This window comes from Bison bison, unplaced genomic scaffold, assembly GCF_000754665.1.
Source record: "Bison bison bison isolate TAMUID 2011002044 unplaced genomic scaffold, Bison_UMD1.0 scf7180017864035, whole genome shotgun sequence".
NCBI classification, from domain to species: domain Eukaryota; kingdom Metazoa; phylum Chordata; class Mammalia; order Artiodactyla; family Bovidae; genus Bison; species Bison bison.
The window spans coordinates 3,013,369-3,032,422 of NW_011494607.1; the positions used below are offsets into that span (position 1 = coordinate 3,013,369).

Below are 19,054 nucleotides of genomic sequence, written 5' to 3' on the forward strand. Positions count from 1 at the left end.
ATACGAACTGTGTAAGAGTAGTGTATCATATATAGATGCATTCAAATAAGTAATTTTCAAGAACATATATTTGTGAAGCAGAAAAAAAATCACTTGATACTTGTATATGATGTAGATACTTCATAATATCAATATATTTATTATACATAGGTGACTATAGAACTCAACTGTTCCCTCTGAGATGCAGAGATTTACTCAAAGACAGGAAGATTTTAATGCCCAAACTTGCAGATAAACATACTTCTTGTTTCTTTTGAATTTGGAGATTTTCACATTTTGCAAGTCAAAAAAGCTGATACAATGATGTATATAAGAAAAAATATATATATGAACTCCTTGGACTTCCTGGTGGCTCAGACGGTAAAGCGTCTGTCTACAATGCGGGAGATCTGGGTTTGATCCCTGGGTTGGGAAGATCCCTTGGAGAAGGAAATGGCAATCCACTCCAGTATTATTGCCTGGAAAATCCCATGGACAGAGGAGCCTGGTAGGCTACAGTCCATGGGGTCGCAGAGTTGGACACGACTGAGTGACTTCACTTCACTTTGTGACTGATTTAACAATTTTGAAGAGAAATTTTGACCTAATTAGATTTTTGCTGTAAATACTGACTTTAAATTTCAAACTCAAGATGAGATTCTAACTGTATTGTATTGACTTTTATGTGTGTAGGGGGCGTATCTGAGCAAGAGTCAGGGACTAATTAGTATAGAACCATCCTTTCCTTATTTTTAAAATTTCTTAATTAAACATAGTGTAGATATGCAGAAAAGTATGCATTAAATATATAGCTTGATAAATGTATAGCTTGATGAATTTTCAGAAACTGAAAATATATACAGTCAACAATGAAAAAATACAATATTACCAAGCACCCCAGAAGTCCCCATCACTCCCCTGCAGTCACTAACCCATTGTTCCTGGCTTCTAACAGTAATAAATAGCTTAAGTAAATGGAATTCTGTAGTTTATGCTCTTTCATCTGGCTTCTTTCTCCAACTTTGTGAAATTCATTCGTATTTTTGCATGTATCTGTACATCATTTGACATCATTGTTGTAAAATATTCTAACTGATGAGATTGCCACAATTTTTCCAGTTTACTGATTGTAGGCATTTGAGTTTTGGGGGAACATCTACCTGGAAGTGGAAATGCTAGGTAATAGCATATGCTTATGTTCAGCTTAAGTAAGTATGGCAGCTTTTTGAATTTATTGCATCAATTTATATTCCACCATGCAGTTTTAAGGTTCTAGTTTTCCATATCCTCACCAACAGTATGTATTATCCTACCTTAAATTACCTTTTTATGTTCATTCTTTTCATTTGTTCATAAATGCATTCTTTAAACAATCATCATTTGATTGCCTAATGTGCTAAGTATTGAAGTCGGAAGTCACAAACTTAGAGACAAATAAAATGTGTGTCTTTTAGGAGCTCAATAACTAAAGAGACAGAGAAAAAAATATATGGATAAATCTTCTACAGGAAAAGGTACATTTATTTTAGGTTAGAGAGGGTGTGCTTAAGAAGGCTTCTCAGAGGCAGTGATAAATGAGCTGGGATTTGAAGATGAATGGTTTTGCTAAGTCTATAAATGGTAAAAGAGCACTTCAAGCAGCCTATAAAGGATGAAGGTGGATGAAGATAAAAGAAAGAATTCCCATAGAAAATACAAATTATTATATATGAACAGGTGATTGGTATTGAAGAGTGGTAAGATGTGAGACTGAACAGGTAAGCAGGAGACCGATCATGGTAGAGCAGTATTTTTATGCGCAGAAGTTTGCAACTTTCATCAAGGTTTCATGAAGATTTTCCTTCAATCTTGTTAATAAGACATAATTTTCCATTTATTAACTGCTGCAAAATGAAATACTTCTAAACTTACAGGCATAAAACAGCAACTGACCTATAATGCTCACAACTTCTAGGAACCAATAATTCAGAAATGCATAGAGGGGGTGAGTTTTTCCTGTTCCAGGAATTTTGTATCCTCAGTCAGAAACACTCAAATTGACTCAGTCAGTTCAGTTCAGTCGCTCAGTTGTGTCCGACTCTTTGCGACCCCATGAATCGCAGCATGCCAGGCCTCCCTGTCCCTCACCAACTCCCGGAGTTCACTCAGACTCACGTCCATCAAGTCAGTGATGCCATCCAGCCATCTCATCCTCTGTCGTCCCCTTTTCCTCCTGCCCCCAATCCCTCCCAGCATCAGAGACTTTTCCAAAGAGTCAACTCTTCGCATGAGGTGGCCAAAGTACTGGAGTTTCAGCTGTAGCATCAGTCCTTCCAAAGAAATCCCAGGGCTGATCTCCTTCAGAATGGACTGGTTGACTAGCTGAAGTTAATTCAAACTCCTGGAGGTGAGAATCATCTGGAAACTTCTTCATGCACATGTCTGACGCCTGGACTAGGATAACTCCATCTGCTAACTGAACCGAGCCCTGGTGGCTCAGGGCTCCAAGGGCGGATGATCCAGCGTCCACTGAACAGAGGGGAAGTGCATGGTCTTCTGTGACCTAGCATCATTCCACCACTTCTCTGGGCTGTATATATTTAGGCAGGTCTAAGGTCTCCCAGATTCAAGAGGCTAGAACATGGACTCAAGCTCTAAATAGGAACACTCACAAAAAATTCATGCCCATGTTTTCAAACCACTACAGTGTCTGTATTATTTTATGCCTTTTTTCATTTTCCTGTGTGTTGTCTATAATACCATGATAGTAACAAAAGCTGTCTAGTTTCCCCCGCCCTAGCCATTCTGTCTGTAATGTGAATATCCCCCGGTTGGGTACCATGGTTTAGAGCACATAGATTTTACCTTTGACCCCTTTCTCATCATCTAATTAACATTTGATTTTATTAAGAAGAGAAAGTACATTTATCATCAATAAAGGATTCATTTAACATAGTTTGGATTTATGTATTAAAATAACTTTTGAAACAAGATAAACATATACAGGCACAAATTAGTTCCTTTACATTTTAAATGTATCTTAATGCCTTACAGGAGTAACACATCTATAGCTCTGTGATTCATGAATATCTTTCTTAACCTTTGCCCAGTGTCAAATTCTTAATTTTAAACTTGAACATGTACATAGACATACATTTAAAAATATAAGTGTATTGCAGCTTTGGGATAAGAAATGGTATACTTTGGGTGCAACAGGAAGATCTCTCAGCGGTATCAACTTTTATAAGTGTAACATTTTACAAAAATGCATGCCAAAGAAGCGTGGTAGTTTTTCCTTCTTTTTATAATACTGAAAATAGTAGGCCTCCTTACCCATTTTTAATCATATTTTCACTGATAGAGGTACTGTTTGTAAGATTCTTTGGTACCTATGAAAATGTTTGCACATTTTACTTATGTTTGTTTTCTTCCCCCTAGCAAGTTTTCAGTTGATCTGGCTAACATTGCAAAAGGGTGGGGAATTTGAAGTTCACAGAAAGACTATATGAAGTTTGGGTCAGTAGCCATTTCATGCCCTTATTTGTAAAAGGCATGATATTTATCAAAATAGAAAAGGGAGGTTTCTTGTCAGTAGCAGTGGCCATGGAAGAAGAGCCCAACGCTACTGCATTACTTATGGACTTAACACCCTTTGTTTTACTCTTAGAAACTTTCTCTAGCTCTGCACTGATGGTTTACAACTTGGACCGCCTTCTAATACTTCATGTTGAGACGATATACTTTATTTTGGTATTCGAATGTCTACCTACCCCCATTATGGTGTGGAAATAGGGGTGGTTGAATGGAATGGAAATTAAAGGTCTCTTGCTGGCTGAGCTGTCACACTAGTCTTTAAAGTGTCATTATCTCGTTACTTTATCACATCTGTAATTATTCTTGTCTGCCCCCTATTTCCATCTGTTTATAAAAGTAGGTGTGGTAATTGTATTTTTGATGGCACTTTGACTGATGGAGATGGGGTATTGGGCCCCTTAAGGAATGTTAATAGCACTGGATGATTAAAATATTTATTTAAAAGTCCATGTGTTAATAAGGATGGTGATCACATTGATGGCTCTGTTTTTATGGCACTCCCTTCTGTTCGTCATTGTACCTATATACTCGAGTTACCTATAAAACCTACTTTTCTTAGTTCAAAGACTAGGTTCAGAAATCTGGCCTTTGGTCCCCTTTTCAAATCCCCTGACCCTTATCCTAGTTGACATCAGGGGTAGTCCATCTGAAGTCACTGACCACATTATGTTAAAGCTTTGCTTTCTTCTCATTTAATCAAGGGCATCTACCTCCATAGGACACATAATTGTTTTTTGTTTTGTTTAACATAAAAATTGAAGAAATGTTCCATAATTGCTAATTTGTATCATTTGTCCTTTTAAATGAATGTATACTGGGAATCTTTACACTACAAAATTGACTGGAGTCTGTGTTAGCTAATGAATGACAGTTTCTTTGATGTGAAGACTTTGAAAGTCTCTGACAGTTTATGCTTTTTGAACTGAAAAGCATCCTAAAATTATGACTATGCTGGAGCTAGTAGTGAATTCATAAAGCCTATTATCTAGAGGAACTGTCTATAGCACTGAAGTCTTATTTAATGTTTTTACTATGTCATCACAAATTGTTTTTCATAAAGTAACTATATCACACGTACACTGGAATATGCCTGGCTGAAAAATGGCACACTGTACCTTCCAGAGTCATGTGGAAATAATGGGTAAATATTAATAAGGATAAATAAAGTCAGATTTTACAGTCATTGAGTGAAGGGACTGAATGGTATCTCTGATTTTTTTACTTGACTAAGTCATTACATGAAAAAAGTAGACATCTGTTGCTGGCTACATATGCATAAAAACTTCATACATCATTTTGAATTGTCTTGAAATAATCACAAGGTTCATGAGAACATAAGAAGCATATACTTATTATGTGTTATATTACAGTTAGTCAACACAACAGAATATTTAAATCCAAGGATCAAGATGGTCGACTTACATTTGTTGTTTGGTTATAATTAAATATTGGAATATTCTAATTTCATAAGTTTTAAAATTTTTATTAGATTCACGAGATTAAAAAAATTTAATATTCAAGATTTGGAATATAAATGGCGTTACTCCAAATCCTTTGGCCTGTTTGAATCCTAGGCATATATAACGTGTTACTGGGACATACGTATATTATCATTGCTGAACACAGTTCCCCTCCTTTCTCCTACCATATATTTTTTTATTGTCTTACCTCTTAAAGCTGACTGATGGTGATGTGATTACCTGTTTACGACCCTAGACTTGAGGGAGCCAAAGAGTTGAAGACTCTCCCAGTTTTACTACTGACCTGATTGTTATTCTTGGAATCAGCTGGATGTTCTTTCCCTGAAACACATGAACAGTTTGAGCTCTGATCAGGCTGAAATGAGAGATTAAACGGCCATAAGAGAAATATTCTGTATTAGTTTATGACTCAATCAAATGGATCTATAATTTCCATCATAACATATGTGGCTTGCTCCCATGCCATACAGATTGTGGTACTGATGGAATCTTTTGTAAAGTTGTTGAATTATTGCAGTAATTCATAATTCTGAACCAATTCATTGCATAGATATTAATTATAGTTTGTGGACAAAAGGAAATAAAAATTATAGTTATTTCACGGTTTTAGGTTACATAGGCTAAAAAGCAAATAAACTTTACTTTTAAAAATCCTTTCACCTTTTCTTATACCCTAAATATGAACCTAACTTTCTTTTTAGTTTCTGCTGGCAGATCTCAAACAGGGTGTTGCTGCTGTGCCTTTTTAGGTCAAGCAGGTAATAAAGTTATCAGCAGTGTTTTCAAATCTAGATGAATAAAATGCCATGGTAATATACAGGATATGAAATTCAGTATGCAAAATTTGCAGTTTTGCTGCTGAAATGATTCTTCTTATTTCAGCACTTTAGGCAGCAGGAAAGAGCCATGTCATTGAGATTAAATACTGTAATTCCACAGACCTTGCAGTTAAAAAAAAATGAATGCAAAATCACATAGGGATTGAAAGACAAAATAACTTTCATGTGAGGAGTGGCATATTTAGTATCAAAATGTGTTCCTACCCTGAATTAAATTTTTGCTCAAGAAACTCAAGTTATTGGTACACATTCTGGTATTATTAGTGCAACTGTATATTTGATAAAGTATTTTATATTCAAATTTGTATATATACATATGAATTTTTTCTTCACATGGAAAATCTTTTTTTAAAAGTTTACTTGATTTGACTAAAAGACAAAAAAGAATTATTATATAGGTTTGTAGCTATGCCTTTTTTTTTCTTTTACAAGGTGGATAAATCATTTGATGCCACTTGGTCACTAAACAATTGCCTAGAAAGAGTTCTTTTGTTCCAGTCAACAAACTCCTTTAATTAAATAGTAACATTTTGTAGGTGTCATGTATCATTGTCAGAGCAATTGGTTAGCTACCTGGTTCAGAGCTCAAGGTGGTAAATCTTACGTTTTGAGGACTTCATTTCATTATCCAAAAATAAATTAAGCAAATTTATAAATAAACATACAAAGTTTTACTATTGCCAACTCCAAATTATGGTTCTGACACTGAAGTGGCAGTCTGTGTCTTTTGATATGGAACAGACAGAATTTATGTGGATAATTTTTTCTTACAGTGACATGGATGACTTTTTTTCAAGGTGTTCTTAAGTCAACCACTCATTCTGTAGCGAATTACTGAACTTAGGCACTGCAACAGAGACTGGGAATGTAACGGTGAAAAAGTTTGATGAGCATGTTACAAAATTTATTGGAAAATAGAGGAAAAAGAAAGAGCAAGACCACTTGTGGTCTCATAGTTCCCTAATCACTGTTATTAGCTGTTTGGTGTATTTCCTTATGGTAGTAGTGGTTAGTGGTTTTCTTTTCTCTGTCTCTTTCTTTAATTAATAGGAATATAGTTTTTAACTTTTAAAATGAAAGCTTAAATAAACTAAACATTCAAATGTCACCTGACATTTGTTGTATAATCTTCACAACTTGTGTTCTTGAAGTATATGATGGAATGCTACTGAAATACCATAATTTGTGTCATCATTTACCTATTGTAGAATATTTTGATTGCTTAATTTTTTGCTCTTTAGATATAGGTTTAATTGTCTCTTTCCATTAAATTTCCAGAAGTGGGATTACTTTAGTCTGTTAACACATTGTTGCTTCTTGATATACGGCTTTCCAAAAATGTCAGTTCAGTTGTTGATGAGTAAGTTGCATACTCACATGCCCATTTAACTGTGCCTCATTGACGATGGTCAAGCCTGTGTGAATAAATGATCACATGTTTAGTGTTTGCACACTCTTCAAAATACTGCTCCAGTACTCTTTTGAGAAATGTAAATGTAAAAGTGTGCTTAGTCACTCAGTCATGTCCCACCCTTTATGACCCCGTAGCCCACTAGGCTCCTCTATCTATGGTATTCTCCAGGCAAGAACACTGGAGTGGGGTTCCTTCTCCAGGGGATCTTCCCAACCTAGAGAATGAACCCGGTTCTCCTGCATTTCAGGTGGATTCTTTACCATCTGAACCACCAGAAATGAAACAATGTAAATATAAATGATGTAATTTTAGGTAAGTATAACCCCTGGATTTGTGAGGGGGAATTATTTTTCACATTGTAGTGTTTCTCTAGGGGAGTCTATAGTATTTTGGGCTGGAGGATTTTTCATTTTGTGGGACTATCCTGTGAATTTCATGATCAAGTAATCTTGCTGCTGCTGCTGCTGCTAAGTCGCTTCAGTCATGTCCGACTCTGTGTGACCCCATAGACGGCAGCCCACCAGGCTTCCCCATCCCTGGGATTCTCCAGGCAAGAACACTGGAGTGGGTTGCCATTTCCTTCTCCAATGCATGAAAGTGAAAAGTGAAAGTGAAGTCGAGCAGTCGTGTACGACTCTTTGCGACCCCATGGACTGCAGCCTACCAAGATCCTCTGTCCATGGGATTTTCCAGGCAAGAGTGCTGGAGTGGGGTGCCATTGCCTTCTCCGAAGTAATCTTGGCTCTAGCCAATTCAAAGCAAGTAACACTCCTCAATCATTAGAACAATTACTATTAGTGAAAAACCGCTGGGGGAGAATGAAGAAAGTCTTGTTTAGATAGATATAAGTAATGATGATTTAAAAATACATAGTAAAAATAAATATATATATATATCATTAAAAAAGGGCTTTTTTTGTTCAATTGCATTTTTTTCATTCTAAAATATTACTGCCTACTTACAGCTGTGAAATCATGGGTGTTTATTTCACACTTCTCAGGATTTTTTGTGTATGTGAAATTTTATAAGGGTGGGCAGTGGGGCACAGCACACACTCTTTCCATAGCCTCAGTTCGGTTCGGTTCAGTTCAGTTGCTCAGTCGTGTCCGACTCTTTGCGACCCCATGGATTGCAGCACGCCAGGCCTCCCTGTCCATCACCAACTCCCGGAGTCTGCCCAAACCAATGTCCTTTGAATCAGTGATGCCATCCAATCATCTCATCCTCTGTCGTCCCCTGCTCCTCCTGCCCTCAATTTTTCCCAGCATCAGGGTCTTTTTTAATGAGTCAGCTCTTCACATCAGGTGGCCTAAGTATTGGAATTTCAGGTTCAACATCAGTCCTTCCAGTGAATATTCAGGACTGATTTCCTTTAGGATGGACTGGCTGGATCTCCTTGTGGTCCAAGGGACTCTCAAGAGTCTTCTCCAACACCACAGTTCAAAAGCATCAATTCTTCGGTGCTCAGCTTTCATTATAGTCCAACTCTCACATCCATACATGACTACTGGAAAAACCACAGCCTTGACCTGAGGGATCTTTATTGGCAAAGTAATGTCTCTGCTTTTTAATATGCTATCTAGGTTGGTCGTAACTTTCCTTCCAAGGAGTAAGCATCTTTTAATTTCATGGCTGCAATCACTATCTGCAGTGATTTTGGAGCCCAGAAAAATAAAGTCAGCCACTGTTTCCACTGTTTCCCCATCCATTTGCCATGAAGTGATGGGACTGGATGCCATGATCTTAGTTTTCTGAATGTTGAGCTTTAAGCCAACTTTTTCACTCTCCTCTTTCACTGTCATCAAGAGGCTCTTTAGTTCTTCACTCTCTGCCATAAGGGTGGTGTCATCTGTATATCTGTGGTTATTGATATTTCCCCCCACAATCTTGATTCCAGCTTGTGCTTCCTCCAGCCCAGCGTTCCTCAGGATGTACTCTGCATAGAAGTTAAATAAGCATGATGACAATATACAGCCTTGATGTACTCCTTTCCTATCATACGTGTAATTTCCATGGAGATGATAATAGGTAACAACAACCTCTTTTGATTGATACGTGGTCTAGATGCTGGCATAGGAACCTCATATTTAGCAGCATCCAAACTTTGTGATGTCTGAGCATTAATTTTATTTGACCAGTTCAAGCTTATGAGCCACCTGAATGATAGGATTTGAAGAAAACATCTATCATTAGATTGTTGGATTTAAAAGGATTTTAATATATTAAATAAAATTTTTTTACTTTCTCAATGCACAAATATGTCAACATAATTAAAATGGTGCTTTATCTGAAAAATGATTCATAGAATTTACTGACTACATAATTGATATGGGCAAATATCATGAGATAGTAGTCCAAAGAGTGAATCGAGAGGTATTCAGCTACCTAAGGAATTCGTTAGGATTGGAAATCTGAGGTATCAGTGATAAGAGCAAAAATCATTAAAGGACTATTAATCTTCTCTAAATATATTTTCATTACAGTTTATAAAATGTGACTGCATGAGAAACTTTGTTACATCTTATACATCAAAACACTTTCAACTGTTTACTTCATGTTTTTATATCTTAGGAGAAAATTAGACAAATTATGTTGCCATTTATGTGATATCAAATGCCCCCTAGCAATGCTTTTATTATCTGTAACCTGCTTTCCATTTCTTATGGAAGGAAAGGCCATCTTCTGTTCATCAGTGTTATTTCAAATTTCTTGAAACAGTCAATAGCATTAAATTATATTGTTATCCTTTTGAGGCATAATTTAAGATCATTTAAAACTGTCATAGGGTAACTGATAAATAAAAGCTTGAGTTATTTTGTATATTGATGTTATTCTTCCTGCATTTGTTGTTAATGTTCTTTTCCATTTACTTGAGCATTTAATAGGTGATGTGGAAGAAAATTAGACAAAATGAAGCACGAACTAGTAAAGTTTTCTTTTTAAACTATAACTGGGTCAAAATTTTAATAAGAGGAATGATAAAGGAGTAGAATAATATTGATTTGAATTGATTCATTCATTTAAGTAAACAAATGATAGCAAATAAATAACTCCAAGGCAAATATTCTAATTGTATTTTTATAGGAATTTAGACATAGAAAGGGAACATTGACTCTTGTAGCCATTTCCAGTAATAATTTTCATCCTCTATATTTTCATTTCCTTTAAAAAATAAATAGCAAGGAAAAAGCAATGTGGATAAATTATTGCCTCTTAAAAATAATTTTGACTGTTCTGAACATAGCTAGGAAATATCCTAGGAGAATTATTTTGCTAGCTTCCTACCATCTAGATTAAAGGTACAGTCGTGATGTCTCCCAGGAGTAAGAATGAGTTCATAATCCATGTCTGTGATAGGCTGAAAATGATACCAAAAATCTAAGATCCTAATCTCTGGAACCCATGACTACTTTGAGCAAACTCTGGGAGATGGTGAAGGACAGGGAAGCCTGATGTGCTGCAGTCCAAAGAGTCGGACACAACTGAGCGACTGAACAACAACGACTATTACCGTATTTGGATAAACTGTCTTTGGGGATGTGTTTAAGCCAAAAGTCTTGAGATGGAGATAGTATTTTGTATTATTCATGTGGACCCTGCATGTGGATATAATCACAAATACCTTCCCTGCAGGCTCAGACGGTAATGAATCTGCCTGCAATGCAGGAGACCTGGGTTAGATTCCTGAGTCAGGAAGATTGCCTGGAGAAGGGAATGGCAACCCAATCCATTATTCTTGCCTGGGAAATCCCTTATAAGTAGAGGATTGGAGGGATTTGGCTACAGAGAGAAGAGGAAAAGGCAGTGTGAACTGTGAAATAGAGACTGGAGTAATGTGGCCAAAAGCCACCGGATACCAGCTGCTAGGAGATACTAGAAAAGGCAAGGTACTGATTCTCCCCTAGAGCCTTTGGAGGAAGTATGTCCTGGTACCACCTTGATTCCGACCCAGTGATTCTGATTTGGAACACCTGGCCTCCAGAATCATGAGAGAATAAATTTCAGTTATTTTAAACCCACACTTTTTTGGTAATTTGTTACAACAGTCTTAAGAGACAAAGGCATTTTTATTGCCTGCTTCTATAATGAGAAGGCTTATCTCAAGATACTTTTTATCAAGCCTTCTCTGACAAGTAAACAAAACAATGTGGAAGGATATAGGATTGAGAGGTATTTAATGTATTTATTTGAAAGGACAAATGTAGAAGTGTCATTTGCTTTGATATTTACTTTGTTGAGTGACTTTTTCTGGCTTCATAGCTTCAACTTCTGATTTTGCATTTTATTAACTCAGTGTTGATAAGTGACATGTCTGTTTGTAAATAGCATTGTAATAGGAATAATTGAATGAGAATATTCTTTCATAATGAGTTACTTTGATTCCAAGACACTTTTAAAAATTATTTGAAATAAGAAAACAAATAAAGCAATTTGAATGTATAATTGCAATTTTATAATAGGTTTAGCTCTAGAATAATGAATATGTCATTAATTGAAAGTTAATTGGTAACATTGGCAAAGTTTATCTTGTATTTTGGGGATTGCACGCTTCAGTTGATACCTAGTGTACAATTGGGATTTATTCACACCACATCTCTGGGTCTGATAGTGTATTAAGTTATGAAGAATATTAATATTGTTCTGCAGAACAATTACTTGTTCATTTGCTAACTGATTAAAATTCATGCATAATTTATTGAAATGAATAGAGATTTTATAAATAAGCCTCCTTGTTCTCAAGGGGCTAAAACCAAAATGCATATGCTAATATGAGGCAACTTTTTACCTCCAACATAAAATTTAATATGTATTGGTATATTAGTCTCATTAATGTTAGGTTTCACTTATAATCATGCTCTTAATCAATGTATATGTTTTTAAGCCTCTCTGAATATTGCCACAGTTCTGAATTTGAGCTAGTGCTTTGATTACTGGACTGCCCTTTTGTTGACTTGACCATAGTAAGTGAGATGTAACACTGATCAGAGTGAATTATTGGCCTCTTTGGTCCAAGAACCTGATTACAGCAAACTCAGTTCTTCATGTACACAAAACACTAGTGTTGAATACTAATTTTCAGGTTTAAAATTTATATGCTCCTTGGCAGAAACAAAAAAGCAAAACAGCATCAAATATAGGGCTTGTTGACATGCCTTAGAAATGTAAAGTCTTTTAAAATTCTTAAAATTATGCCTAGTGTGCCAATGAGGAAATTATAATAATAACATGTGCAGGTCTACTCAGCTAATAGTGTATGCATTTTAAAAACTAGATCTCTTGACTTTAAATTTCATTTTCTTGTACATGTCATTTCTTTAAAGGTAGAAATGATAGAAGAAACATTGTGCTTTACTTTTTCACTTGTTTCTAATATATGTTTTGTTGTAGCTTTCCTCTTCTGTTCTCCTCTTTTGTTTTCTCCTTTATTTCCATGACAATAATATGCAGAGTTGTGATGGTTGAGGTTTTATATTCAATGTACACTTATTAGGTCAGGTTTCACCCTACCCATAAATTTATAGATTAATCCCAATGTTTGTTATGTATGATTAATTTGGCAAATTATTCCAATGTAAAATATCAGACCTCTGCACGTTATTGTTCAGCTGTGATATGAGTGAGGCATTGCTGCTCTGGGTTAGAATCCCAGCAAGCTGTGAATTTAGTATCATTTCCTACTTAAATTAGTCAGTACATGAGCCATCTGGAATGAAAACAAACATTACAGATATGAGGCAGCTCAGTTTATTCGCAAAATACAGACTGCTTCTTAAAATATGTGCAACATTTAGATAGTCTGGGAAGATATTTGCATTTTTTCTATTACATTCATTTCTCTATTCAGTTTCATTTTAGTTTAAGATTTAGAAAATATATCAACTCTCTCTTTGTCTACCAAAACTTTTATAAACTTGAAATATAAAAGTTGTTAGACTAGTTGCTGAAATTTCATGGTATGAATTGTCCAGCTTTATTTTGTTTAGCTGATACATGAGAATTCTAAACTATTTTGGTATTATTTAGACTTTTTCTTCTGTAGCTTCTCAATGTAATTCAGCTGTGAATTTGTAAATATTAGTTCACCCTATACCCAATTTTGAATATATGCTGTTGAAAAGAATTTTCAAACCATTAGAGATTTTGTACTTAAAATTTATAAATCAGGTGTTAAGCACTACCTTTCTATAAGAAATAGTGATAATTTTAAATGTAAGCAGTTTACAAAGCTCATGGTCCCAGGTGGCTCAGACCGTAAAGCATCTTCCTGCAAGGCAGGAGAGCCAGGTTCAATTCCTGGGTTGGGAAGATCCCCTGGAGAAGAGAATGGCAACCCATTCCAGTATTCTTGCCTGGAAAATTCCATGGACAGAGGAGCCTGGCAGGCTACAGTCCATGGGGTTGCAAAGAGTCAGACATGACTAAGTGACTACACTACAATACTAGTTTATATAGAATATAAATAATCTTAATCTGAGCTTTATTTTCACTTTAAACAGGAGCAGTAGTGAAGCACAAGTTTATATGATTTTACTGATAACTAGTTTGAAAGCTGTTGTGTAATGATGATTCTTGATGTGACTGACTTTATATTCTTCAAGTCATTTGGGCAGAAAAAAAACTAGTATTACTCACTAGGTACCTCTCCCTCCAACGTCTGATATTTTTAATCTCAGTATCTATTTTCTACATAACTCTCAATTTAAAATGATGAATTTGCTGATTTATTATTTCTCCCTTGCCATGTTATATGAATACCCAATGTGTAGAATAGCTTTGCAGTTAGTAATTACTCAATAAATATTTGTCATATGAATTTTGGAGGAAGATTCTTGAAAATTAACCTGTATAGAGATTTAGTCCAGCTTGATTTATTCCTCATGTTAGGGATGTTTTTAAGACAAGGGTTCATAAGGTGGAAACTACACATTGGAGTTTAAAAGCAAATTCTGGGCTACAACTGGAAATCTATACCAGAAGTATACGTTTTTTGTTTTTGTTTTTTCCAGTGTTGTATTATAAGCATTCATTGCCATTAAAATAGGAAATCCAGTTTAAAAAAACATCAGCTGTATTTTCTTGTTTCTATCTGCATCTTCTCCTTGAGATGAAGGTGTGGACTCCAAGAGGATTGTGTGGTTGCATTTAATAGCTTTTCTTCATATAATTTGCTTTAGCTTTAAAAAAAAAAACACCTTTGAAACAATAGATTAACACTTTCCCTTAAAGTCTTTTGGATCCCCAAGAAATGTTCTTTCTGAGACTTAAAGAAGCTTCCACCTGATTGCAATGTAATAATTAGAATTCATATGGACAGAGCTAAAGCTATGGGATCTTTCATAAAGTTCAGTATCAGATTTCACCTGTATTGTTGTTGAGGGGAAATAGTTCCCTAATTCATTATTTATCATATTCATAAGTTCAACAATTGATATATTGTTTCCCAAAGTTTCTTTCTAAGGTATTCAAGATTAAATTGCAGTGTACCTTTGACATTTGAGTTTAATCTTTGATGCATTGCTTTATCACATGCTCCTCCCAAAGGCCAGTGATATGTAATGATTTGTGATTTTGCCTCACTGTCAATTTCAGTTTATTATATTGAGAGATAGATGTATGGAAACAAGTCATCATTCGGCATCAGCTCCTGAGTTCAACGTTGCTATGCTTTCTTTTCATTTCATCTGCAAGAAGTCTGCAGAAGTTAAAGAAAAAAAAAACAGCAGGAACAAAAACATGACTTGGACATATTTTATGAACAAAATAATTAGTTATAGCAGTATTCATTAATTTGGAGATTTGTCAAGATCCTAGTTCCTCAAGAATGTTAATGTGTACTGTGTTTAGTAGTTAATCAGAGCTATCTATCTCTAAATATTTTCTTTTTATTTCCCTTGGTTACTGTGTCTTAACAAATTTATCTCCTGAAGAGGCATGTTTTTAATTTAAAAAAAAAAACAAACTTGTGGTAAAAGGGTCATATCCCATCTTGAAAGTATTTGCTCTTTAAAAGTAGAGTTTCCAGACCACTCATTCCCAGTTTTCTTTTAAATATTTATTATGAACTCCTAAATAGAATAGGCCTTAAACCTTTAGAGTTCAAGAGATATAAATATATCTATGCATTATAGTCTTTTGGGTTTTTAGCTAATGAGATTGTTCATCCGTCTCTCCTAGAACCACCGAGACCCATTGCTCCTCCCCAGCTACTAGGCGTTGGGCCTACATACTTGCTGATTCAGCTAAATGCCAACTCCATCATTGGGGATGGTCCTATTATTCTGAAAGAAGTGGAGTACCGAATGACATCAGGGTCCTGGACAGAAACCCATGCAGTCAATGCGCCAACTTATAAATTATGGCATTTGGATCCAGATACCGAATATGAGATCCGTGTTCTGCTTACAAGACCAGGTGAAGGTGGAACGGGGCTTCCAGGACCTCCACTAATCACCAGAACCAAATGTGCAGGTAAGACTGAAGAGCAGGCTACTCGGCCTAGTGAAGGAATCTAGCATAAGACATAATATTCTTCCAATATTAAAAATTCTAATTATTTGTTACATGATTAGTCATATTATTCTAAGATTTCCAGAGTATTGGTAAATTGTAGCCTTAATTATGTCATAAATTTGACTGATTTAAGGGCAGTGTGAATGTTTCTTTATTATTATTGTTATGAATCTACAGTCTTTTCTTGCATGGTAATTTTGCTCAGCTTTCTTGTATTTAGCCCAAAATCTCTGATTGATGCCAGTGAACCTATTATTGAGAAAGAAAACCTTCACAGTTTAAGCAAGGTTGAGTACCTTTCTACTATGTGCAAATTGTCTGTCTTGATAATTTTGTTATGGTCAGTGCAGAGGCTGTATCTGATAATACGCATAAGAAAAGTTACTTTGAGCCAATCCTCAATAAAGTCTATTCAGAAAATTCTGTTGGGGATTAACACAGCAGCTGGAAACCCAGCTTTAAAATACAGGGGCTTTTCTTAAGTCTTTAAAGCTTGTATTGTCTTCCTCATGCCTAAAACAGAGTGGTGAAAATAATAGCATATGGAGAAAACAATAAGAAATGATGAAAAGTGAAATAAAAAGTACTGTATAAACATGCATCCTGTTCCTTATTGCAAAGTATTATTATAATGAGAAAAATCATTAGCTATTTATTAAATCCACTGATAAGTTTTATTATCTAATTTATTGGGTGCACTTTTATTATACTATTTATTTTATTGTTTTATTGTTGAAAATAGTTTAATTTTTTAATTTAGTTGAAAGAGTTTTTTTTTAATGTAAATCATTATGTTGAAACACCTGCAGAGTTAATTCATAGGTCTGTATGTCTTGAACATTTAAAGATTTAGATTCTGAAAATTGAAAACTAAGACCATAGGGATATATGAAAATGTAAATGCCTGTAATGTGTCTTTTGTTTCTTTGACATCTGTTTAACAGTTACAATATTCTGAGGCTACCCACCAAGAGTACTGATCTAACATTAAAGTAAAATTCATGCAATTACCTAATGTATTGTCATCCCTAAAAATATTTTATTCTGACTCATTTTATATATTCATATTTACATATTTCCTATATAAATATTTAAAGATGCTCACTAGTAGGAAGCTTCACTGCTGAATTTTTAGTCTCAGATTTAGACAATAGACAGTTTTCTAATTTGCTGATTGTGTCATATGTTTATCTTGTGGTTGGAAAATAGCTTAATCCTGAAGACATTAGGTAAGTCTCTGAGGCTCAGCCTAAATCACACAATTTGCTTTTCACATTTTCAGTACAGCTAAGTCTTTTCATTTTAAGTAATGTGACAAATTATTCTTATTGTAGTAGATGAATTTCCTGTGGGGAAAAGCAAGTTGACTCTACAACCTCAACTAGAGAAATAATTTAAAAAGGAAGCAATATGGAAACTGAGAAGTGACTCACTCTTCCAAAATTAATATCTAGTGGTAACATAAAATGAGGAATGGTGGGGTCTGTTTTATTGGAGAAATTATCCACACATATTTTCTGATAAAATTACCTTTCTCTCCCTTTACATTTAATCCTTACAAGGTATATACAAACAAAAGTAATACATGTTAATTTACTATTCAAGTGAGCTTCCTCTTGATTTCTGGGCCCAGACTTCTTTCTTTTAAATATCTCATCTGCCTTATTTTTTACCAAAATAGATCCTTAAAAATTAGCAGTACCACACAATGATTTGTTAATATAATGTAATTTTTAAACTAGAAATTATTTGAAATTGGTCATTGGTCTAAAGGCCAATGGAAATTGAAAATAAATGAAATTGTGTTTTGGGGCTAGTTATGCTGTATTAAGTGGATGGAAACAACATTTTGAGGAACATTGATTTATCCCTGTTAAATGCTTATGTTCAGAATGCCTATTGAGCTGAAATAAGTAAAAATATGACTGTAAAGTGCTTTGAGGTATTTTACTTTGAGAATAACCTTATCTTTGTGGGAGGGGACAGAGTAAAAATAACTTATGCTCATAGCTGCTTTCAAATTTATAAATGTCTTGACATTTTTAAATTATATTGGTCTATTTTTGATATGTGAAAAACATTTAATTTGTGGGTTCTGTGGCATAAAATGGTATGAAGCTCATTCATTTGCAGTTTTACTTCCAACCATAAAACAGTTTTTGAAACTATCTTTCACATGTGGTGAGTCTTTGTCACATATCTTTATTAATTTATTAATGTTCTCATAAGTGTGTTTGATGTAGGTTTTATGGTAAAAAATGCTTATAGACTAGATTTTCAAGTACATTGTAGACTGGAGAGAAACTATGGTTACTGTTTTATAGGAATGTCTACTAATTATGCTCTCTTATTAGCAAAAGAGGGAAAACTTACGGAATTAGATGTTCTATTAGCTTTTAAATCTCTGAAAAGCAGAAGTTGGGTATAACTGATGAACATCACATATCTAAATACAGTCAGTATAGGTTAAAATTATGACGTCCGTCTACTTCCCCTCTTCAAGAGTTCTTTCCCGAGTTTAAGATCCTTCAGACCCTACCAGCGTGAGTATCATCACTGGCCTCAGTCTGGTGTTTTATAGCAACGAACAGAACACAACTTATGCTGACTATGATATTCTCTGATATTTAGTACAAAAATTCTTCATAATCTGGGAAAATAATCCCTTTGAGATGACAAAGATAACTTTTGGAGAGGTTCTCATCTAATTCTATTAAATTGTGTAAACTCTGAATATTGTTTCTGTAAACCATTCCATTTTAAGAAATACTAGTCGGATGCCATGTTGTAGGGTAATGTTTTACCATTAGTATCATCTGGTTGAATATTTTTGTTTTGAAATAGCTATTTTAATGCATTCTACGTGTTAGACCACCAAGAAGCCTTGAAGATAAGTATAATTTTTTTTAGCTCTGTGTGTGTGTCTGATATCAATTTCACATGAATTTTTTATAAGTAACAAATAGGGTGATGATGACTTCCTGCCTCTCAGAAATTCTTATTTTTTTATTTTGGTTTATCACAAAGGAAAAATCCTTGACTACTAGATACCTATCAGAGAGTAATTAGTTTATATTTACTGTCTTAAAAACTCCATTTTAATGTAGTGAAGCCTTTTAAATTTTACTTCTGGCAATAGTAATTTTTTTTTCTTGGCAGAAATCTGCCAATAAATAATTTTACAGCAAGTTAATGAGTTGGCTTTATTTATGTGTGTTAATGAGTAAGTTTTATATTTTAAATGCAAATGTACATTT

At 34.6% G+C, this 19,054-nt stretch overlaps 1 protein-coding gene across 2 annotated transcripts in view; it reads left to right on the top strand.

Annotated features, from left to right (window-relative positions):
- The window catches only part of PTPRK (protein tyrosine phosphatase, receptor type, K), a 618,790-nt gene that overhangs the window by 362,553 nt on the left and 237,183 nt on the right, over positions 1 to 19,054 (top strand). For both annotated transcript variants that reach the window (XM_010834647.1, XM_010834648.1), the window contains exon 7: positions 15,462 to 15,755. In XM_010834647.1, coding sequence (XP_010832949.1) covers positions 15,462 to 15,755 — 294 coding nt within the window. The remainder of the gene's footprint in view (positions 1 to 15,461; positions 15,756 to 19,054) is intronic.